The 24,868-nt window shown below is 47.9% G+C and overlaps 1 protein-coding gene across 4 annotated transcripts in view; it reads left to right on the top strand.

The window, feature by feature from the left end:
- The window catches only part of DENND5B (DENN domain containing 5B), a 235,509-nt gene that overhangs the window by 80,915 nt on the left and 129,726 nt on the right, over window positions 1–24,868 (top strand). For all 4 annotated transcript variants that reach the window (XM_029053480.2, XM_029053470.2, XM_029053489.2 and 1 more), the window contains 2 exons: window positions 9,467–9,576; window positions 19,424–20,093. In XM_029053480.2, the coding sequence (XP_028909313.1) occupies window positions 9,467–9,576; window positions 19,424–20,093 (780 nt within the window). The remainder of the gene's footprint in view (window positions 1–9,466; window positions 9,577–19,423; window positions 20,094–24,868) is intronic.

Raw genomic sequence — 24,868 nt, 5'->3', positions numbered from 1 at the left:
TAAATATGCTGTGAGTTACCAGGAAGGAGGGAAGAAGTTTCTCGATTGTAGTGTAGATTGGAGGAAAGGACCCAGTGAAGGTGCCAGAAAGGGTGTCTGGATGCAGCTCAGTGATTTCACGCTTTGCATGGTTTCTCCTGCATTTTCTCATTTTGCATATGAACCAAAGCACTTCTTAAGCTCTTACAATCTCTCCCAGGCAAACTAAAGCTAAATTCCCACCTCTGTATTCTCTCCCAGTGCTTAGTACAGTTCTCAGCTTACAGCAAACACTTAATAAATACTTACTACTAAAGCAAAATGGATTAATGTCATAGAGGAGCAGCGTGGCTTAGTGGAAAGAGTGCAGGTCTGGAAATTTCGGGGTTCATTCATTCTTTTATTCAGTCGTAAATATTGAGTGCTTACTGTGTGCAGAGCACTGTACTAAGTGCTTGGGAAAGTACACTACAACAATATACAATGACATTCCCTTCAGTGGTTTATGACCTGAGCACTTGGAATGGCCAGTAAGCGAAATTTAATCATCAAGAATGCATGTGTTTTGCTCTTCTTGCTACATATTTGCCAAGACAGTCAAGTCTAGCTTGATAATTCCTCCTCCTTTTGGGTAATTAGCCAGTTGGTGATGGTGATGGCTTTCCTTAGGCTGGTTCCCTTTGCTCTCGGTAGAAGTCTTCCTTTCTTCAGGTGATTTATTGGCAGTTTGGCTTGATTCTTAAAAAAAATGATGTTAGGAGGCACCCTTAGAAAGGCCTTTACTTCTGGTTGGGTTTTGTACTCTCTGAAACAAATTCCTCGACCCATGTCCATGCCATCGATTCCTTGCATGACTCCAAGAAGATGCCACAGTAGCTCTAGGTAACAGAATAATCCTTTTGAAAGTGACCAGGGTAAGGTCCTCGGACCTGTTCTGTGCTGGACTGGTCATCCCGATTAGAGAGAAGAAGACATTTCTTTGTTAGTCGAAGGTAAGTGTCATATGGGTAGCTTTCTCGGGTGATCTCTTGCAAAGAGATATTAAACCAAAGTCGCCTCAGGGGAACGCGGGGAAGCGCTGGATCGAGTCTCGGGACCAAAGCGAGGGTGCTGTGGGTTCAGTTTCGGGAGCTCTGTCAAGGAGCGTGGTGCCAATCAGCAGAATAAATTCAAAAGCAGTTGGTGTGAGTTTTGCCCTAGAATCAGTGTGGCCTAATGGATAGAGCATGGATCTGGGAGTCAGAAAGAACTGGGTTCCAATCTGGCTCCGCCACTCATCTTCTGTCCTCTAGACTGTGACCTCGTTGTGGGCAGGGAATGTATCTGCTTATTATTATCTTGTACTCTTCCAGGCTCTTAGTATAGTGCTTTGCACACAACGAGTGCTCCATAAATATGATGGAATGAATGCTGTGTGTCTTTACTTCTCTGTGCCTCATTTACCTCATCCATAAAATGGGGAATAACGCTGTGAGACCCATGGGGGACATTCACTGTATGATATGATCTACAATATCGCCAAGATCCGCCCTTTCCTCTCCACCCAAACGGCTACCTTACTATTACGGGCTCTCGCTATATCCCGGCTAGACTACTGTGTCAGCCTTCTCTCTGACCTCCCTTCCTCCTCTCTCGCCCCGCTCCGGTCTATTCTTCACTCCGCTGCCCGGCTCATCTTCCTGCAGAAACGATCTGGGCATGTCACTCCCCTTCTTAAACAACTCCAGTGGTTGCCTATCGACCTCCGCTCCAAACAAAAACTCCTCACTCTAGGCTTCAAGGCTCTCCATCACCTTGCCCCTTCCTACCTCTCCTCCCTTCTCTCTTTCTACCGCCCACCCCGCACACTCCGCTCCTCCGCCGCCCACCTCCTCGCCGTCCCTCGGTCTCGCCCGTCCCACCGTCGACCCCCGGGTCGCGTCCTCCCGCGGTCCCGGAACGCCCTCCCTCCTCACCTCCGCCAAACCGATTCTCTTTCCCTCTTCAAAACCTTACTTAAAAATCACCTCCTCCAAGAGGCGTTCCCAGACCGAGCTCCTCTTCCCCCTCTACTCCCTCTGCCATCCCCCCTTTACCTCTCCGCAGCTAAAGCCTCATTTTCCCCTTTTCCCTCTGCTCCTCCACCTCTCCCTTCCCATCCCCACAGCACCGTACTCGTCCGCTCAACTGTATATATTTTTGTTACCCTATTTATTTTGTTAATGAATTGTACATCGCCTTGATTCTATTTAGTCGCCATCGGTTTTTACGAGATGTTCCTCCCCTCGACGCTGTTTAGTGCCACTGTTCTTGTCTGTCCGTCTCCCCCGATTAGACCGTAAGCCCGTCAAACGGCAGGGACTGTCTCTATCTGTTGCCGACTTGTTCATCCCAAGCGCTTAGTACAGTGCTCTGCACATAGTAAGCGCTCAATAAATACTATTGAATGAATGAATGAATGGTATTTGTTTAGCGCTTCCTCTGTGCTAGGCACTGGTACTAAGTCCTGGGGTGGATACAGGCAAATCGGGGTGGGCACAGTCCCTGTCCCACAAGGGGCTTCCTGTGTCAATCCCTATTTTACAGATAAGGGAACTGAGGTATAGAGGAGTGAAGTGACTTATCCTAGGTCACAATTAGCTTGTATCTACCCCACTGCTTAGTCCGATGCTGGGCAACATAATAAGCGCTTAACAAATACCATAAAAAAGAAAGAACTGTTTCAATTTTTATGTGTTACTCCCCTGTGGCGTTTGTTAGGCACTTAGTCTGTGCCAAGCACTGTACTTAGCATTGGAGTAGATAGAATGCAATCAGATACTGTCCCTGTCCCACATGGCATTCACAATCTAAGAGGGAGGGATTGTTGCCATTGTTCTTGTCTGTCCGTCTCCCCCGATTAGACTGTAAGCCCGTCAAACGGCAGGGACTGTCTCTATCTGTTGCCGACTTGTTCATTCCAAGTGCTTAGTACAGTGCTCTGCACATAGTAAGCGCTCAATAAATACTATTGAATGAAAAGAGGTATTAAACCCCATTTTACAGATGAGGAAACTGAGACCTCAAGCAGTTAAGTGACTTGCCTAAAGTCACATGGCAGACAAGTGGCGGAGCCCGGACTGGAACCCAGGTCTCCTGACTCCCAGCTCTGTGCTTAGCTCAAAGAGAGATAAAGACATAGAAAACTCAATTATAGAAATACTGGGTTTCCTCATTTAAAGCTTGTCTGGTGTCGTAGTTATCGTCCAGGAAGTTGTATATTCTCGTAATTCCAAGTGTGAATTTTGGATTAGGCAGGAACTCAGTACTTATGAGGAAGGAGACAGCAGGAATTTTCTTTGCTGCAGTGTGACAGCCCAGCCCAGCGAATCCTCATCCAAGTTCTAATCCTGGTCCTGGACTGAACCGGAGATGGTAAACTCCAAATGGGATAGGGGCAGGGGTTAATAATAATAATAATAATATTGGTATTTGTTAAGCGCTTACTGTGTGCCAAGCACTGTTCTAAGTGCTGGGGTAGATACAGGGTAATCAGGTTTGTCCCATGTGAGGCTCACAGTCTTCATCCCCATTTTACAGATGAGTTAACTGAAGCACCAAGAAGTTAAGTGACTTGCCCAAAGTCCCACAGCTGACAGGTGGCGGAGCCGGGATTAGAACCCATGCCATGACTTCTGATTCTAAGCCCGTCTCTTTCCACTGAGCCACGCTGCTTCTCTGAGTGATCTGGTTGATCTGACTGATCAACCAGGGTTGATCTGACTGAATTGTACTTTGTCCAGTGCTGAAGCAGCGTGGCTCAGTGGAAAGAGCCCGGGCTTGGGAGTCAGAGGTCATGAGTTCGAATCCCACCTCTGCCACTTGTCAGCTGTGTGACTGTGGGCAAGTCACTTCACTTCTCTGTGCCTCAGTTACCTCATCTGTAAAATGGGGATTAACTGTGAGCCTCACGTGGAACAACCTGATTACCCTGTATCTACCTCAGCGCTTCGAACAGTGCTCTGCATATAGTAAGCGCTTAACAAATACCAACATTATTATTATTATTATGAAGTGCTTAACAAAAACAACAATCATTATTATTCTTATTGTTATTATTACTACCTACGTGATTGGGATAGGCAAGTCTTAGCTGGTTTGGTCCTAACTCACCCCTGCCCATTCCAGCTAAATACTACTACTACTAATAATAGTGGCATTTACTAAGCGCTTACTATGCACCAGACACTCTACTAAGCACTGGGGTGGATACAAGCAGATTGGGTGGCCCCTCTCCCGTGTCACAGTCTTAACCCCCATTTTACAATGAGGTAGTTGAGGCCTAGAGAAGTGAAGTGACTTCCCCAAGATCATACGGCAGGCAAGTGGCAGATCTGGGGCTGGAACCCAGGTCCTTCTGATTCCCAGGCCCGTGCTCTATCCATTAGGCCACGCTGCTGTAAATGTGGTTGCCTCTTTGGAAATGGACAGTGCGCCGTTTCAAGCCGTAAAGCCAAGTTAAATAAAAGACGGTCTGTCTTTTTATTGTGAAAGCCTTCAAAATCTTCAATCCCTCCTTGGGGGCTTTTTATTATCTTAACGATATTCTAGAAGGGGAAGCAACAGAACCCCTTCTCTTGGAGAAAAGGGATACGTGGGAAGAAGAATGCAGAAACAGTGTGAGTTTCCAGAAACTGCTGAGAGGATTCTCAAGTGGCTCTCTAGATGCGAAGGCCTAGAAGCAGCTTGCGTCAGGAGCGGCGTTGTGAGATAGAGTTTGGAAGTTGAAGTCTTTAGAGGAAAGATCCAGGGCTTCTGGCAGTTAAGCCCTTTTACACACAGTAAGCATTCAATCACTGGTATTTATCGAGCGCTTTCTATTTTCAGAACACCGTCCTAAGCACTTGAGAGAGTCCAACAGAGTTGGAAGACACATTTCCCGCCCACAACGCGCTTACAGTCTAAAGGGAGAGACTAGTACCCATAGATTGAGTGAAACAAGTTTTTCCTATTTAGTGTGATTTTCTTTTTCATGTCTAGGGTAAACTCATTGCTTCCAACATTGACGGTTTCATGTCATGACTACTAAATTTGTTTTCCAAAGGCCATACTCTCCTATGGATTGGGGAAAATCTAGCTAGAGAGATAGAGTTCATTTTTATGTTCAGGTTACACTGTGCCATTTCAAAAACGTGCTTGTAAACCACCCAAATGATGTCTTTCATCGAAAGGTTTCCCATCCATCTTTGGAACACTGAGGCACAGTAAGTGCCATCCTCCCTTACACAGATATAAAGCACAACTTCTCCTTCATTTTGCCCTTCCGAATGACTCATGGGCTCAAAGTTATGTTTGTTCCATTTCTCCTCTTAGCCGAGGCTGTTTGGCTTGGTAGCAGAAAAAGATACTTGCTTGCTTGTCTCCTCAGCCTCTAAAAAAAGCTTTTAGTGTCCTTGTTCTTTAGACTTCAGGTTGATGAACTTAAGACTCCTTTTTTTTTCGGAGTTTCACATAAAAAGAAATGGTTCATGCTCAGAATTTAAATAATAATAACAATCGTGATATTTGTTGAGCCCTTATTATGTGCCAAACACTGTACTAACCTCTGGGGGTAGGTACAAGATATTCAGGTTGGACACAGTCCATGGCCCACATGGCGCTCACAGTCTAAAGTGGGAGCGAGAGCAGCTATTGAATCCCCGTTTTACAGATCGGAAAACTAATGCACAGAGGAAGTGAAGTGACTTGCCCAAGGTCACCCAGCAGAGAGGTCGTGGAGCTGGGATTAGAACCCAGATCCTCCGACTCCTAGGCCCGGACTCTTTCTACTAGGCCACACTGCTTCTCCAAGGTTATAAAGCATTTTGAGGAAACAGCAATCATTCAGAGCAGAGTGAGCTGGAGGTCAAAGTCATCAAGAGTACTGGAGGTCATCAGTACTTTCCAAGTGCTTGGTACAGTGCTCTGCACACAGTAAACGCTCAATAAATATGATCGATTGAATGAATTGTTACAGAAATGGGTGATGCTCATGCACAGGTTGGACTTATTGGGAATTTAAATATACATGAATTTAGGCAGGCATGTAATGATGGAAGCAGCTTGGCCTAGTGGAAAGAGCATGGGCCACTTGCCTCCAGGGTGACCTTGGGCAAGTCACTTAACTTCTCCGTGCCTCAGCTCCCTTATGTGCAAAATGAGGCTCATACCTTTCTCCCTCCTACTTATTATTATGGTATTTGTTAAGTGTTTACAATGTGCCAGGCACTATTCTAAATGCCAGGGTGGATACAAGTTAATCAGATTGGACACAGTCCCTGTCCCACATAGGGCTCACAGTCTTAATTCCCATTTTACAAATGAGGGAACAGAGGCCCAGAGAAGTGAAATGACTTGCCCAAGGTCACCCAGCAGACAAGTGGCAGAGCCGGAATTAGAACCCAGGCTCTTCTGGCTCCCAGGCCCGGGCTCTATTATGTCATGCTGCTGTGAGTCCCATGAGGAACCCTAATTATCTAACCCAGTGCTTAGTGCAATGCTTGGCACTTAGTAAGCACTTAATACCACAGTTGTTGTTCTTATTTTTATTATTATTTAGTAGTAGTAGAAATGATATTTATTGAGCATCCATTAGAGTGCAATGCACTGTACTAAGCAAGTGGGAAAGTGAACAGAAGCAATCAGTGATATTTAAAGAGCGCTTACTGTGTGCAGAAACTGTACTAGTAATAATATTAATTGTGGTATTTATTAGGCGCTTATTACGTGACAAGCACTGTACTGAGCACTGGGGTAGATACAGGATAATCAGGTCAGACATAATCCCTTTTCCTTATGGGGCTCACAGTCTATTTAGGTGGGAGAACAGGTATTGAAGCACTTGGGAAAATACAGCTGCAGAAGAGTTGGAAGATACAAATTGCCTGTCCTGAAGATACTCAAACTTGATATTATTATTATTTATCCCTTCTAGCTGTGAGCTCTTAGTGGGCAGGGGATGTGTCTGTTTATGCTTGTATTTTTGTATTGTCCCAAGTGCTTAGTACAGTGCTCTGCACATAGTAAGTGCTCAGTAAATACGATTGAGTGCACGAAGGAGGCAAATATAAAAAGGTTTACCAAGACTGGAATCATCATCTAAATGAATAATGAACCTTTACCACTGAATTTACCTGACTCTACTTGAAGAGGTCCCACCTCCGACTTCTTCAACCACCTTGACCCCTTTCTCACCTTCCTTCTCTCCTTCTCTCTGCCCACTCTGATCCTTGGAGGCTTCAACATCCATATGGATGTACCCGACGACTCCTCTGCCGCCCGCCTGCTATCCCTCCTCGACTCTGCCGACCTCCTCCTCCACCATACCGCGCCCACTCACTGACTCGGTCACACCCTCGATCTCGTCATCTCCTACCGCTGCACTATCTCCTCCCTCACCGACTCTGAAATCCCTCTCTCTGACAATAACCTTCTCACCTGCCTCATCTCTCACACTCCCTCCCCCTGCAAATCTTCGCTACTGCTCCACAGAGACCTCCGCTCTCTCGATCCCATCCGTCTTTCCAATAGCATCTCGCCTCACCTTGCCGCCCTGTCCTCTCTTCCCACTCTTGACGAGCGGGTCTCCGCTCTCAACTCCACCCTCTCTACTCATCTCGACTCTCTCGCCCCCCTTTCCCTCCGCCGCTCTCGCTCCACTAACCCACAGCCCCGGATCACCTCCTCCGTCCGCCTCCTACGCTCCTATGCTCGAGCTGCGGAGCGCTGCTGGCGAAAGTCCAAGCACCAAACCGACCTCACACACTTCAAATTTATCCTTTCCTGCCTTAACTCTGCCCTCTCCTCCGCCAGGCAAAACTTCTTCTCCTCCCTCATCGACACCCATGCCCGTCACCCCCGCCGATTGTTCCGGACCTTTAACTCTCTCCTTAGGCCCCCTGTTCCTCCCCCTCCCCCATCTCTCACCCCCAATGATCTGGCCACCTATTTCCTCACGAAAATCAACACAATCAGGTCTGAGCTCCCCAAAGTCACCTCTCCGCCTCTCCCCCCGACCCACCGACCCTCTCCCCTACCTTCCCATCCTTCCCTGCAGTATCCTCAGAGGAGATCTCCTCCCTCCTCGCAAGTGCCACCCCCTCCACCTGCGCCTCGGACCCCATTCCCTCTCACCTTCTTAAAACCATCGCCCCTGCCCTCCTACCTTCCTTAACTTCTATTTTTAACCACTCAATCTCCAACGGCTCCTTCCCCGCTGCCTTCAAACATGCCCACGTCTCCCCCATCCTAAAAAAACCCGCTCTTGATCCCACTTCCCCCTCCAGTTATCGCCCTATCTCCCTACTACCCTTCCTTTCCAAAATCCTAGAACGAGTCGTCTACGATCGATGCTTAGAATTCCTTAACTCCCATTCTCTCCTAGACCCCTTCCAATCTGGCTTCCGTCCCCTCCACTCTACCGAGACTGCTCTCTCTAAGGTCACCCGTGACCTCCTTCTTGCCAAATCCAATGGCTCCTACTCCATTCTGATCCTCCTTGACCTCTCTGCTGCCTTTGACACCGTCGACCATCCCCTCCTCTTCCATACCTTATCTCACCTCGGCTTCACGGACTCCATCCTCTCCCGGTTCTCCTCTTACCTCTCTGGCCGGTCATTCTCGGTCTCCTTCGCCGGTGCCTCCTCCCCCTCCCATCCTTTAACCGTTGGAGTTCCTCGAGGGTCAGTTCTCGGCCCTCTTCCGTTCTCCATTTACACTCACTCCCTCGGTGAACTCATTCGCTCTCACGGCTTTGACTACCATCTCTACGCAGATGACACGCGGATCTACATCTCCGCCCCTGTCCTCTCCCCCTCCCTTCGGGCTCGCATCTCCTCCCGCCTCCGGGACGTCTCCACCTGGATGTCTGCCCGCCACCTAAAACTCAACGTGAGCGAGACTGAGCTCCTCATCTTCCCTCCCAAACCCGGTCCTCTCCCAGACTTCTCTATCACCGTGGATGGCACGACCGTCCTTCCCGTCTCTCGGGCCCGCGATTGTACGGACTGTGTCCAATTTGCTTGTGTCCATCCCAACGCTTAATACAGTGCCTGGCACATAGTAAGCGCTTAACAGGTATCACAATCATTAATTGGTGGGTAGCTCTGAACAGTGGAAGGGAAGTCTATCAAGAAGATTCATTTCAGAACTATATATCTATATCTATACATATCTATACATATAGATATAGATAGATATAGATATATATATATTTTAAGTGACTTCTAGGTTTCAGTACAGACTTGCCAGGAGAGTGAGTTGAACTGAAGATAATAATAATGCTTGTGTTATAGTAGGAATGTTTTTTTTCCTCACAGTAATTTGGTTTAAACATTCTGTTTTCATTTCCAAGATTTTAGGAGGCAAGCAATTAATTCGTCTTTGTGCTTTTTATGTCATATACACATTCCCATTGGGTATTGGCTCCCAAGGTTCTGGACCCACACGGCTGGTAAATCCTGACTCGTTTGTTTGTTCTTGATGTTAACAGGGGAAAACTTTGACCAGAGTCCTTTGAGAAGAACCTTCAAGTCCAAAGTTCTGGCACACTACCCTCAGAATATAGAGTGGAACCCCTTCGATCAAGATGCCGTCAACATGGTATGGATTTCTTGCCTCCCTCATCTCCTCCTGTACCCCAACCCTTGAGTTGCCTCACGCAAGGTGTTTTTAATAAAGTCCAGTGGAATTGAATCTGGGTCCTATGAGCACTTCGAAAAACAGGGCCTGATAAAACAGTAAGCTTTTTATATTGTTCTGTCCTGAGTGCTTAGTATAATTTATTCATTCATTCAGACACTCGTATTTATTGAGTGCTTACTGTGTACAGAGCACTACTGAGTGCTTCGAAAGAACAGTACAGCAATAAAGAGAGACAGTCCCTGCCTACAGCGGGCTTACTGTCTGGCAGGGGGAGACAGACATAAAAACAAGGAAACAGGCATCAATATAAATAAATAATAATGATAATAATTCTATTTATTATAGATACATACCTAAGTGCTGTGGGGCCGGGGGGAAGAGCAAAGGGAGCAAGTCAGGGTGTCGCAGAAGGGAGGGGGAACTGAGGAAAAAGAAGGCTTAGTCTGGGAAGGCCTCTTGGAGGAGGTGAGGCTTCAGTAAGGCTTTGAAGAGGGGGAGAGAATTAGTTTGGCGGAGGTGAGGAGGGAGGGCGTTCCAGGACAGAGGCAGGCTGTGGGCCAGGGGTAGACGGCGGGATAGGCGAGAACGAGGGAGCATGAGGAGATGAGCGGCGGCAGAGGAGCGGAGTGTACGGGCTGGGCTGGAGAAGGAGAGAAGGGAGGTGAGGTAGGAAGGGGCAAGATGATGGAGAGCTCTAAAGCCAATAATGAGAAGTTTCTGCAAAGAGTAAGCACTCAATAAATACAATTGATTGATCAATAAGACAGGCAACATGGTTTCAGTCAGGAAAAATAATCTCTCTCTAATCTTCTGGGGTTAATAATGGTGATGATGACGTTGATATTTGTACAGCACTTATTATGTGTCAAGCTGTGTTCTAAGCGCTGGGTTAGATGCAAGATGATCAGTCCCTGTCCCACAACCCAAGCAGGAGGGAGAACAGGTGTCGAACCTCCATTTTATAGATAAAGGAATTGAGGCACAGAGAACGTAAGTGACTTGCCCAAGGTCACTGAGCAGGCAAGTGATCCTGTGGTGGGAAGCAGCAGGGTGTAGTGGATAGAAAAGCATCATGCCTCAGTGGAAAGAGCACAGGCTTAGGAGTCAGGGGTCTTGGGTTCTAATCCCAGCACTGCCACCTGTCAGCTGTGTGACTTTGGGCAAGTCACTTCTCAGTGCCTCAGTGACCTCATCTGTAAAATGGGGATTAAGACTGTGATCCTCACTTGGGACAACCTGATTACCCTGTATCTACCCCAGTGCTTAGAACAGTGCTTGGTACCTAGTAAGCGCTTAACAAATACCACAATTATCATTAGTATTATTAAGTGAGAGAGCCCATTTTGGAACCCAGTGGGTCTGACTCCCAAACCCGTGCTCTTTCCCAAACCCTGGGCTACGTGGCTTCTGTGAAGGTGTCCATATAGAGAGGAACCAAGAGAAGACTTGAAGGTTGTCAAAAACCCTTAGGAAGAGCTCCACCCTCTAAGGCTTTAAAAAAGAAAATGGATTAATCATGGAATTTGGAGGAATATTCTCCCAGTCCTCTCTCTATCAATCTTGTGCTTGAATTTGCACCTTTTATTCACTCCTCCCTCAGCCCTTCAGCATTTATGTCCATATCTGTAATTCATTTATATTGATGTCTGTCTCCCCTTACAATAAGACCGTAAGCTTATTGTGAGCAGGGAATGTGTTTATCAACTCTTTTCGTGGCTCAGTGGACAGAACACGGGCTTAGGAGTCAGAGGTCATGGGTTCTAATCCTGACTCTGCCTCTTGTCAGCTGTGTGACTTTGGGCAAGTCACTTAACTTCTCGGTGCCTCAGTTACCTCATCTGTAAAATGGGGATTAAAAGTGTGAGCCCCACATGGGACAATCTGATTACTCTGTATCTACCCCAGCGCTTAGAACAGTGCTCAGCACATAGTAAGTGCTTAAAAAATACCAACGTTATTATTATTACTCTCCCAAGTCCTTAGTACAGTGCTCTGCACACAGGAAGTGCTCAGTAAATGCCACTGATTGATTGAATATTCCACCTTGGAAAGAAAAACCAGTTAAAAGAGAGGGCATGAGGAGTACATATCCACTTTTTAGGATGGAGAAGAACAAATACCGGGATCTTTGCTAGGACAGTTTTGAATTCCCATCTTTACAAATGATCTAGAAGAGGGAGTCTGTAGTGAGAGTTAAAGATTACGCTACAGACTTCCTGAAGGTGAAATTCCATTCGAGCAAGAATCGCTGCAGGATAGACTGTGAGCCCGTCAGTGGGCAGGGATTGTCTCTATCTGTTGCCGAATTGTACATTCCAAGCGCTCAGTACAGTGCTCTGCACATAGTAAGCGCTCAATAAATACTATTGAATAAATACTATTGAATGATAAACCTCAGTGAATGGGCCAAAAAAAAAAATGCAAGCGAGCAACAACATGAGCTAGGGCAAAGAAGCAGTGTTACCTAGTGGAAAGAGCACAGGCTTGGGAGTCAGAGGACCTGGTTTCTGACCCCAGTTCTGCCATTTGTCAGCTGAGTGAACTTGGGCAAGTCACTTGACTTCTCTGGGCCTCGGTTTACTCATCTGTAAAACAGAGATTCAATACCTGTTCCCCTCCTACTTAGATGTTATCCCCATGTGGGACAGAGACTGTGTCTGACCTGATTAACTCCTTTCTACCCCAGTGCTTGGTAGAGTGCTTGGCTTCAGCACTTGGTCAAGATCCAGCAGCTTTACCTGATCATTTTCCTAGCACTCCAGGTTCGTGATTTTAAGGCCAGAACATCAAAAATAGTTCCAGCAAGGTTTTGGTCTCCAGAGCAATTAGGAATGTTGTTGAAGAGGAGGAAAGGGTAAAGGCAACATCCTAAATTCTTTTCTCTAATTAGGCCAATTAGATCATCTCCATCAATGGTATTTATTGAGTGTCTGTGCAGAGCCTAATAATAATGATGGTGGTATTTGTTAAGTGCTTACTAAGTGCAAAGCACTGTTCTAAGCGCTGGGGGGATACAAGTTGATCAGGTTGTCCCACGTGGGGCTCACAGTTTTTATCCCCATTTTAGAGATGAGGCAACTGAGGCCCAGAGAAGTTAAGTGACTTGCCCAAAGTCACACACCTGGCAAGTGGTGGAACGGGATTAGAACCCATGCCCTCTTACTTCCAAACCCGGGCTCTTTCCACTGAGCCACGCTGCTTCGCTAAGCAGCTCCTTAGTGTGTGCAGAGCACTGTAGTAAGTGCTTGGTAGAGAACAATAATCCTTGGAATAGTGAGAAGTTACTCGGGCTTTTCCTCTTTAGGTTGGGAAAACAGAAGATTAGGAACGAGACTGGAGACTTTCCCATTTTTTCCTTCAGATTTTTACTATTTCAGTAATGCTTTCAGACACTCTCAGAGCACCGTAGAAGACATATTAATAAACTCAGGGCCTTGAAAAAGCTATTTTTGATGTTCTGGGCTTAAAATCAGGAGCCTGGAGTGCTAGGAAGATGATTAGGTAAAGCCTCTGGATCTTGACCAAGAGGTGAAGCCAAAAGGCAAATGCGGAATTTATTTTTTCAGTGATATTTCTTAAACACTTTCTGTGTTCCAGGCACTGTACTGAGCATCTGGGTAGATACCAGCTAATCAGGTTAGACACAGTCCATGTCCCAGATGGGGCTCACGATCTTAATCCCCATCTTGCAGATGAGGTAACGGAGGCACAGAAAAGTGAAGTGGCTTGCTTAAAGTCACACAGCAGACAAGTGGCCAAGTCAGGATTAGAACCTAGGTCCTCTGACTCCCAGGCCCGGATTCCATCCACCAGTCAGTATTCCAGCATCACAAGTCAATATTCTTGTAACATCATCCATTCTGCCCTCAGAGACGAGCTGCCATGCTTGTAGTCTCAAGGCTTGGCTTTGGGTCCCTTTCTATTCTCCAGCTACCTCCCCTCCCTTGGAGAACTCTTTTGCTTCCATGACTTCCACCTACCACCTCTTTACGGATGATTCCCAAATCTCCCTCTCTGCAGTCTCGTGTTTCCTCCTGCCTTCAGGACATCTCCTCTTGAACATCGTGCCGACCTCTTAAACTAAACATGTTCAAAACAGAATTCACCATCTTCCCATCCAAACCCTGTCCTTCCCCTGACTTTCCCATCACTTTAGCACTATCCTCAGCTCTTCTCAAGACCGGACACTCATAACGCGTGTTTATTCTTGTAGCGTACTCTCCCAAGGGCTCAGTACAGTGCTCTGCACAAAGTAAACGCTCGATAAATATGATTGAATGAATGAATGAATGAAAACCCCAGCAATCCAGGAACAGCTGTTCATTTGCATTATCCAGATTAGAAAACGCTCACAAGCTTTTACCTTTTTTAAACATCATTCATTTGTAAGAACGTGGAGAGATTTAACGGGACCTTCATCTGTTTCCTGTGGAAAAATAATTGTTTTGGGGGGATGAACCCAATTCTTGGCGGCTTTGCGGTAAGTGTTTATGCATATGCTAGGAGTTGGGGAAGCAGCTCGGCACAGTGGATAGAGAGCACGAACCTGGGAGTCAAAAGGTCCTGGGGTTCTAATCCTGGTCTGACACTTGTCTGCTGTGTGACCTTGGGCAAGTCACTTCTCTGGGCCTCAGTTATCTCATCTGGAAAATGGGGATTGAAACTGAGATTCCCCAAAGGGGTCAGGGACCGTGTCTAACTCGATTCGCTTTTATCCGCTCCAGTGGATACTAATAATGTTGGTATTTGTTGAGCACTTACTATGTGCAGAGCACTGTTCTAAGTGCTGGGGGAGATACAGGGTCATCAGCTTATCCCACGTGAGACTCACAGTTAATCCCCAATTTACAGATGAGGTAACTGAGGCACAGAGAAGTAAAGTGACTTGCCCACAGTCACACAGCTGACAAGTGGCAGAGCCGGGAGTCGAACTCATGACCTCTGACTCCGAAGCCCAGGCTCTTTCCACGGAGCCACGGGGATACACAGTGTCTGGCAAGTAATAAGCCCTTAACAAATTCAATTATTATTATTGTTATTATTGTTAACCATGTCTCAGCTGCTCAAAAATAACTAGTTGGGATTTCAGAGATTTTCCTGACATTATAAATTATCCAATGAATGAATTCCACGTATTGTCTTTCCCTGGTACCTAGTTCCACAGTACTGCAGAGGTCCTGGAAGAGTGATGATAATAATAGTGGTAATAACGTACATATCCACAGCACTCGTGTACAGATCTGTAAATTGTATGATATAAATTATTTATGTTTTATGTTTATAGAATTATAATTATATAATTACTTATATTTAATTTATAATTTATGATTATATTTTATTTAGGTTAATGTTTGTCTCCCCTTCTAGACTGTAAGTTTGGAATGTGTCTACTAACTCTGCGTTATCATATGCTCCCAAGTGCTTAGAGTAGTGCTCTCCACACAGTAAGCCCTCTGTAAATACGATTGATGAGGATGATGACTATTGTGAGGAAAACTCTCCCGGCCATTGACCACGCAGTTGTGTTGCATGGAATATCAGGATTTTCCCCATAAATTCTGTGTGTGTGCTTCACTCAAACACACACCCACACATGCTCATGATTCTAATCCTCCTTGACCTCTCTGCTGCCTTTGACGCTGTCGACCGTCCCCTCCTCCTCCATACCTTATCTCACCTTGGCTTCACGGACTCTGTCCTCTCCCGGTTCTCCTCTTACCTCTCTGGCCGATCATTCTCGGTCTCCTTCGCTGGAGCCTCCTCCCCCTCCCATCCTTTAACTGTTGGAGTTCCTCAAGGGTCAGTTCTCGGCCCTCATCCGTTCTCCATTTACACTCACTCCCTCGGTGAACTCATTCGCTCTCACGGCTTCGACTACCATCTCTACGCAGATGACACGCAGATCTACATCTCCGCCCTTGTCCTCTCCCCCTCCCTTCGGGCTTGCATCTCCTCCTGCCTCCAGGATGTCTCCACCTGGATGTCTGCCCACCACCTAAAACTCAACATGAGTGAGACCGAGTTCCTCGTCTTCCCTCCCTAGCCCGGTCCTCTCCCAGACTTCCCTATCACCGTGGATGGCACGACCGTCCTTCCCGTCTCTCGGGCCCGCGATCTCGGTGTCATCCTTGACTCGTCTCTCTCGTTCACCCCACGCATCCTATCCGTTACCGAGACCTGCCGGTCTCACCTTTACAATATCGCCAAGATCCGCCCTTCCTCTCCACCCAAACGGCTACCTTACCGCTACGGGCTCTCGCTATATCCCGGCTAGACTACTGTGTCAGCCTTCTCTCTGACCTCCCTTCCTCCTCTCTCGCCCCGCTCCGGTCTGTTCTTCACTCCGCTGCCCGGCTCATCTTCCCGCAGAAACGATCTGGGCCTGTCACTCCCCTTCTTAAACAACTCCAGTGGTTGCCCATCGACCTCCGCTCCAAACAAAAACTCCTCACTCTAGGCTTCGAGGCTCTACATCACCTCGCCCCTTCCTACCTCTCCTCCCTTCTCTCTTTCCACCGCCCACCCCGCACGCTCCGCTCCTCCGTCGCCCACCTCCTCACCGTCCCTCGGTCTCGCCTATCTCGCCGTCGACTCCCGGGCCACGTCCTCCTGCGGTCCCGGAACGCCCTCCCTTCTCACCTCCGCCAAACTGATTCTCTTCCCCTCTTCAAAGCCCTACTTAAAACTCACCTCCTCCGAGAGGCCTTCCCAGACCGAGCTCCTCTTCTCCCTCTACTCCCTCTACCACCCCCGCCTTCACCTCTCCGCAGCTTAACCCTCTTTTCCCCCCATTTCGCTCTGGTCCTCCCCCCTCCCTTCCCATCCCCTCAGCACTGTACTCGTCCGCTCAACTGTATATATTTTCATTACCCTATTTATTTTGTTAATGAAATGTATATCGCCTTGATTCTATTTAGTTGCCATTGTTTTTACGAGATGTTCTTCCCCTCGACTCTATTTATTGCCATTGTTCTTGTCTGCCTTTCTCCCCCGATTAGACCGTAAGCCCGTCAAAGGGCAGGGACTGTCTCTATCTGTTGCCGACTTGTTCATTCCAAGCGCTTAGTATAGTGCTCTGCACATAGTAAGCGCTCAATAAATACTATTGAATGAATGAATGAATGATCAGCTAATTTGCAAAACTATTCATATTACATTCAAAAAACTGAATTTACTAAAGATGAAACGAAACAGGCTGTTTCTTTAAGTTTTCTCCTCGGTACGCTATCTCGGCAAGCTCAGCCCCTCGTATAATTTCAATTAAACCGGTTTCCGATGTCTCCCAAATACATCTCTCACCGATATATCCCTCATCCTTTCGTCAACCCTGTGTTTCTTGATCCGTGTAAGACTATTCCCCTTAAATATTCTACCACCATAATTAAAAACAGTAATAATAGTGGTGCCAGGCATCATTCTAAGCGCTGGGGTGGATGCAAGAAAATCAGGTTGGACCCAGTCCAGAAAGGGACTAACAGTCTAAGTCAGAGAGAGAGGGATTTGATCCCCATTTTACAGATGAGGAGACAGAGACCCAGAGAAATTGCCATATGTCTCACATCACACCAGTGGCAGAGCTGGGATTAGAACCCAGCTCCTCTGACTCTCAGGCTAGGGCTCTCACCACTGGGTCACACTGCTTCCATTGTCTAATTAGGCCATTAACAAACATGACTTTTCTTAATTCTCTATCATCCAGCTAAGGCCCTGTTTCCCCTTCTCCTGCTCCCTTCTGCATCACCCTGATTTCCTCCCCTTTATTCACCCCCTGGCCCCACCGAGCCCCACAGCCCTTATATCCATCACCGTCACTTATTTATTTAATAATGATGGAATTGGTTAAGCGCTTACTATGTGCCAAGCATTGTTCTAAGCTCTGGGGCAGATACAAGGTCATCAGCTTGTCCCACGCAGGGCTCACAGTCTTAAACCCATTTCACAGATGAGATAACTGAGGCACAGAGAAGTGAAGTGGCTTGCCCAAGGTCACACAGCAGACAGGTGGCGGAGTGGGGATTAGAACCCACATCCTCTGACTCCCGAGCCTGGGTTCTTGCCACTAGGCCGTGCTGCTTCTCATGCATTAATGCCTGTCTTCCCCTCTAGACAGTAAGCTTGTTGTGGGCAGGAAATGTGTCTACCAACTCTGTAATATTGAACTCCCCCAAGCGCTGTGCCCACAGTAAGTGCTCGATAAATAAGATTGATTTATTGATGTCTATTATCTTGGTCCTTAAGCGATTGTAATTTTGGAGCCTTCTTCACTGTCCTCCAGCTTCTCTTCCAACTCTATTCACATTTCTCAGATTTGCTCCTCTTTCTCCATTTCCACAGGCTCAGAGGCCGAGACTCGATCGTGCCTTGCTTAATCCACTCTGATGCAACTGACCCTCCCGGTTGCGTCGGAAAAGCAGCGAGGCTTAGTGGAAAGAGCCGGACCTGGGAATCAGAGGACCTGGCTTCGAATCCCAGCTCCGTTACTTGCCTGTTGGTAACTGTGAGCGAGCCACTTAGCGTTTCTGTGCCTCAGTTTCTTCATCAGTCAAATGGAGATGCAATATCTGCTCACCCTCCTACTTAGACTGTGAGTCCCACGTGGGACGGGGACCGTGTCTGACCTGATTGTCTCGTACCTACTCCAGGGCTTAGTGCCTAGCACACAGTAAGCAGGTCTCCTCCTCTAGACTTTAAGCTCGTTGTGGGCAGGTAATATGTCATGTCCTATTACGTATTGTATTCCCCCAAGCCCATCATAATAGTAAGTGCTCAATAATACGATTAACCGACCGATCGCATAACAAATACTACATTTGTCACTTATTATTTCTGTAATGCCTCCTAGGTGTGGGTTTGTTCTGTGACTAGGATGGCTCTGTGTCCAACCCAATTAATAATAATAATTAATAATTATGGTATTTGTTAAGCGCTTACTATGTGCCAAGCACTGTTCTAAGCACTGGGGTAGATCCAAGGTACTCAGGTTGTCCCACGTGGGACTCACAGCCTTCATCCTCATTTTACAGATGAGATAACTGAGGGCACAGAGAAGTTAAGTGACTTGCCCAAAGACACCCAGCTGACAAGTGGTGGAGGCAGGATGAGAACCCATGACCTCTGACTTCCAAGCCCGTGCTCTTTCCGCTAAGCCACGCTGCTAATAATAATAATGGTATTTAAGTGCATACTATGTGCCAGGCACTGTACTAAGTGCTGGAGTGGTTACAAGCCAATTGAGTAGGATGTAGTCCCCATCCCATGTGGGGTTCACAGTCTGAGGCCCAGAGAATAATAATAATAATAATAATAATGTTATTTGTTCAGTGCTTACGACGTGCCAGGCAAGGAAATCAGGTTGAACACAGTCCTTGCCCCGTGTGGGGCTCCCAGCCTCAATCCCCATTTTCCAGATGAGGTAACTGAGGCTCAGAGAAGTGAAGTGACTCGCCCAAGATCACACAGCAGACAAGTGGCTTAGATTAGAACCTACGACCTTCTGACTCCCAGGCCCGGGCTCTCTCCGCCACGCCGCACTGCTTCTCTCCCGAGGTCACCCAGCAGACAAGTGGCGGAGCCAGGATTAGAACCCGCGTCCGACTCCCAGGCCCGTGCCCCATCCACTATCCCGTGCTGCTTCTCTCTGATTACCTCCTCTCCCGAACCCAGCGCTGAGTACAGTGCCCGGCGCCTAGTAAGCGCCGAACAAGTACCCCAGTGATGGTTACGATTATTACGATGAGGAAGTTGCTTCCCCAACTCTTTGCCGGTGCTGATCTTGGTTCTCCCCTCTGGTCCGCCCGTCCCGCAGCTGTGCATGCCTAAAGGCCTCTCCTTCCGGACCCAAGCGGACAACCGGGACGTCCAGTTCCACTCGTTCCTCATCACCCGGGAGGACGGCTCGCGCACCTACGGTTTCGTGCTGACGTTCTACGAGGAGGTGACCAGCAAGCAGATCTGCACGGCCATGCAGACGCTCTACCAGATGCACGACGCCGAGCGCGGCGGCGGCGTCTACGCCTCGTCCTGGCCCCGCGTCCCGGACTCCCCGGCCGGCGGCCCCGCCGGGGACCCCGCCGCCTCCCCGGCCCGGGCCCGGCGGGACGGCTCCTACGACGTCGGCAGGGACACCCTCTACGTCTCCAAGAGCATCTGCCTGATCGCGCCGCTGCCCTTCATGCGGGCCTGCAAGAAGTTCCTGGGCCAGCTCTACCGGGCCGTGGCCTCCCGGCAGCCCCCGCCCCTGCCCCTGGAGAGCTACATCCACAACGTCCTCTACGAGGTGCCCCTCCCGCCCCCCGGACGGTCCCTGAAGTTCTACGGGGTCTACGAGCCCATCGTCTGCCAGAGGCCCGGCCCCGGCGAGCTGCCGCTCTCGGACTACCCGCTGCGGGAGACCTTCGAGCTGCTGGGCCTGGAAAACCTGGTGCAGGTGTTCACGTGCGTCCTGCTGGAGATGCAGATCCTGCTCTATTCCCAAGGTGAGCGCTTGCGGGACGCGGAGTCGGAGGATTTACTGCCCGATTAGAGAAGCAGCGTGGCTCAGTGGAAAAAGCATGGGCTTTGGAGTCAGAGGTCATGGGTTCAAATGCCGGCTCGGCCACTTGTCAGCTGTGTGACTTTGGGCAAGTCACTTAACTTCTCTGTGCCTCACTTCCCTCATCTGTAAAATGGGGATTAAGACTGTGAGCCCCACGTGGGACAACCTGATTCCCCCTGTGTCTACCCCAGCGCTTAGAACAGTGCTCGGCACATAGTAAGCGCTTAACAAATACCAACATTATTATTATTATGATTGTGCTCTGCGCACAGTAAGCGCTCAATAAATAGGACGGGATGAATGAATGAATGGGGGTAGCGGGTTCCCGGACCGCTCTCTCGTGGGATTTGTCGCACCGAGGCCCCCAGCGGCGTGGCTCGGTTGGATGGAGCCCGGGCCTCGGAGGCAGGAGGACCTGGGTTCTAATCCCAACTCTGCCAGGTGTCTGCCGTGGGACCTCGGGCAAGTCACTTCACTTCTCCGGGCCTCACTTCTCTCATCTGGAAAATGGAGATTAAGAGTGGGAGCCCCGTGGGAGGCTGTGTACGATCTCATTAACTTCTATCTACCCCAGCGCTCAGAACGGTGCTTTTGCACGTATTAAGTGCTTAGCACATACCATTATTATTATTATTATTATCATTAATAACAACCCCGTGAGGCAGGAGTGGTTATCCCCATTTTGCAGTTGAGGAAACTGAGGTGCAACAGAGTTATGGGGTTCGCCCAAGGTCACACAACAGGGAGCATCCACGGTGAAGCAGATCCATAAGTGATAGATGACACATTGTTTATATCAACGTCTGACGTTTCTACCGACTCCCTTATGGCGTACTCTCCCAAATGCTTGAGGCTAAGTGAACGCTCAATAAATATCATCGATTGATGACTTGGGAGTGAGGAACAGGAGAAAATGCCGTTATAAGGGCCAAAGCCATGATACGTGGCAGGGGACATGTCCGTCAACCCTGTTGTAATAATAATAATGTTGGTATTTGTTAAGCGCTTACTACGTGCCGAGCACTGTTCTAAGCGCTGGGGTAGATACAGGGGAATGAGGTTGTCCCACGTGAGGCTCACAGTCTTCATCCCCATTTTACAGAGGAGCGAACTGAGGCCCAGAGAAGTGAAGTGACTTGCCTACAGTCACACAGCTGACAAGGGGTAGAGTCGGGATACGAACCCATGACCTCTGACTCCCAAGCCCGGGCTCTTTCCATTGAGCCACGCACTCTCCCAAGCACTAAATACAGTACTTTGGCGCACAGTAGCCGCTCAGTAAATATCACCGATCAGTCAGTCAGTCATTTTTAATGAGTGCCTACTATATGAGAAGCAGCGTGGCTCAGTGGCAAGAGCCCGGGCTTGGAAGTCAGAGGTCAAGGGTTTGAATCCCAGCTCTGCCACTTGTCAGCTGTGTGACTGTGGGCAAGTCATTTTACCTCTCTGTGCCTCAGTTACCTCATCTTCAAATGGGGATGAAGACTGTGAGCGTCACATGGGACAACCTGATGACCCTGTATCTGCCCCCGCATTTAGAACAGCGCTCTGCACGTAGTAACCGCTTAACAAATACCAACATTATCATTTTTATTATGTGCAGAGCACTGTACTATAATAATAATACTTATGTTGGGATTTGTTAAGTACTTACCATGTGCCAAGCACTGTTCCAAACACTTAGTTCAGTGCTCTGCACATAGTAAGCGCTCAATAAATACTATTGAATGAATGAATAATCATTCACTGATCAACGAATAAGCGCTGGGGCAGATACAAGGTAATCAAGTTGTCCCACGTAGGGCTCACGGTCTTCATCCCCATTTTACAGCTGAGGTAACTGAGGCCTAGAGAAGTGCCCAAGGTCACCCAGCAGACAGGTGGCGGAGCCGGGATTAGAACCCACGACCTCTGACTCCCAAGCCCGGGCTCTTGCCACGAAGCCCAACTGCTTCCCTGACATTAAGCAGTTCCACTCCTTCCCTGCAAAGTGGGAACGGCTGGAAGGAGCCAGAGCCATGTTTAGAGGGAAGGAGCTGGGTAGTCTGATAAGGACTGTGTTTAGTCATCCCCCTATTATTATCCCATCGCAGCTGTGCACCAAGCGAGGCCGTGAAATTCATACCCTGAGCTCCGGGGCCAGCCAGTCATTTCCCAGCAAATAACACCCCGTTACCTCCTGAGGGGCTGAATCGGAACCTTACCGCCACGAGGTCTCCGTTGGAGACAGTTGAATGAAATTGTTGATCCGCTAAGCCCTAGAGCATCCACTTTGGATTAGGGCCCAGCTGAGAGGATTTAGCATGAGAAATAGATATGTGCGGAACTAGGCCTCGACTCTGGCCTTTGTCTCAGTTGGAGAACCAGCAAAGCAGTGATTTTTCTGGTTGCTTCTGAAGCCCTCCTAAATGTTCGGCGAAATCATCATGAAGAAACCCCGTCGACAATCCGGTCAGGATCTATCCGGAGCTTGGTTCCAAGTGGATTACCGATAGAGAAGCAGCGTGGCGCAGTGGAAAGAGTATGGGCTTTGGAGTCAGGGCTCATGAGTTCGAATCCCAGCTCGGCCACTTGTCAGCTGGGTGACTGTGGGCAAGTCACTTAACTTCTCTGTGCCTCAGTTCCCTCATCTGTAAAATGGGGATGAAGACTGTGAGCCCCACGTGGGACAACCTGATTCCCCTGTGTCTACCCCAGCGCTTAGAACAGTGCTCTGCACATAGTAAGCGCTTAACAAATACCAACATTATTATTATTATTATTGATTGATGTTATCCCTGGAGCGGCTTTTCTGAGAATTTTGTGTAGTACTAAAGTGGAGATTGTGGATCGTCTTCCAATCAGTTAATCGATAGTATTTATTGAGAGATTATTCATTCATTCATTCAGTAGTATTTATTGAGCGCTTACTATGTGCAGAGCACTGTACTAAGCGCTTGGAATGTACAATTCGGCAACAGATAGAGACAATCCCTGCCCAATGACGGGCTCCCAGTCTAATCGGAAGAGGCTGTGTGCAGAGCACTGTGCTCAGCGGACGTGAGTTCTAATCCCGGCTCCTCCGCTTGTCTGCAGTGTGACCTGGGAGAGTGCAACGTGCCAGAGTTAATCAACATATTCCTTGCCTACAGTGAGTTTACAGTCTAAAGGGAGACGGACGTGAATAGAAATAAATTATAGATATGTACAAGAGTGTTGTGGGGCTGAGGGAGGGGTGAATAATGGATGCAGATCCAAGAAACTGTTGGAAGAAAAATACATAAAACAGCTTGTCAGATTGCAAAATTTGTACTTTGAGTCATATTTATCGGGTGTCCCTGAGTTTGAGGACTAAAGGGCTTGAGAATTCAGCAGTAGTACCATGACTCGCCCAATTTACGGTTCATGGCAAAGTAGGTCACCCAGATCTGTTTTGTTGTTTGTATTTGGGTGGCAAGAAATGTAAGCTTGTTGTGGGCCGGGAATGTGTCTGTTATATATGTCTGTGTCTTTTATATGAATGTGTCTGCGCTATGGTACTCTCCCAATCGCTCAGTACAGTGCTCTGCACACAGTAGAGAAGCAGTGTGGCTCAGTGGAAAGAGCATGGGCTTGGGAATCAGAGGACATGAGTTCTAATCCCAGCTCAGCCACTTTTCTGCGGTGTGACCTCGGGCAAGCCACTTCACTTCTCTGTGCCTCAGTTACCTCATCTGGAAAATGGGGATGAAGACTGTGAGCCCCACACGAAACAACCTGATGACCTTATATCTACCCCAGTGCTTGAAACAATGCTTGGCACATAATAAGGACTTAACAAATACCATTGTAATTATTATTATTATTAATATTTTGGTATTTGTTAAGCGCTTATTACGTGCCAGGCACTGGCACCTTTCTGGTTGCTTACATCAAGTGCATATTCATCAGGCGGGGTAAGCCAGTGGGCTTTATTTTATTTTAATGGTATTTGTTAAGTGCTTTGTGCCAAGGACTGTACTAAGTCTGGGGTAGATACCAGCTACTCAGATGGGACACAGTCCGTGCCCTACATGAGACTCAGTCTTCATCCCCATTTTATAGATGAGGAACTGAGGCAAGACAAGTGAAGTGACTTGCCCCAGGTCACACAGCAGAAAAGGGGTGGAGTCAGGATTAGAACCCACGTCTTCAGTCTCCCAGGCCTGTGCTGTATCTACTAGGCCATGTTGCCTCTCTCTTAGTTGCCAAAGCTGCTCTAAAATCGTTTGGGTGATGTTGCCAGTTACAATCGATTTTTCAATTCCAACTTGATGGATTTACTTCTCCACCTGCTCCCATTCACTCTCTACCCAGATGGCAATTAATTATGGGCAGGACTCTAAATTTATGACTTTTCTCTGCTTTCCATATGCAGAGCATAGTCAGCGGTATTTACTGAGCGCTTACTGTGTGCAGAGCGGTTGGGAGAGTACAATAAAACTCAGCTGTTAGACATGTTCCCTGCCCACAAAGAGCTTGCAGTCCAGAGAAGGAGATAGACTTTCAAATAAATAGAAAATATCGATATAAGTGCTGTACATTTGACGGGGGGTGAACAGCTAGTGCTTAAAGGATACAGATCGAGGCGCATGGGCGACGCAGAAGGGGGAGAGTCTGTTGCCGACTTGTTCATTCCAAGCGCTTAGTACAGTGCTCTGCACATAATAAGCGCTCAATAAATACTATTGAATGAATGAATGGGAGAGAGAAGGGGAA

Source organism: Ornithorhynchus anatinus, chromosome 2, assembly GCF_004115215.2.
Source record: "Ornithorhynchus anatinus isolate Pmale09 chromosome 2, mOrnAna1.pri.v4, whole genome shotgun sequence".
NCBI lineage: Eukaryota > Metazoa > Chordata > Mammalia > Monotremata > Ornithorhynchidae > Ornithorhynchus > Ornithorhynchus anatinus.
The sequence above is the reverse complement of the archived record's forward strand: the minus strand, read 5'-3'. Positions and strand labels throughout refer to the sequence as shown.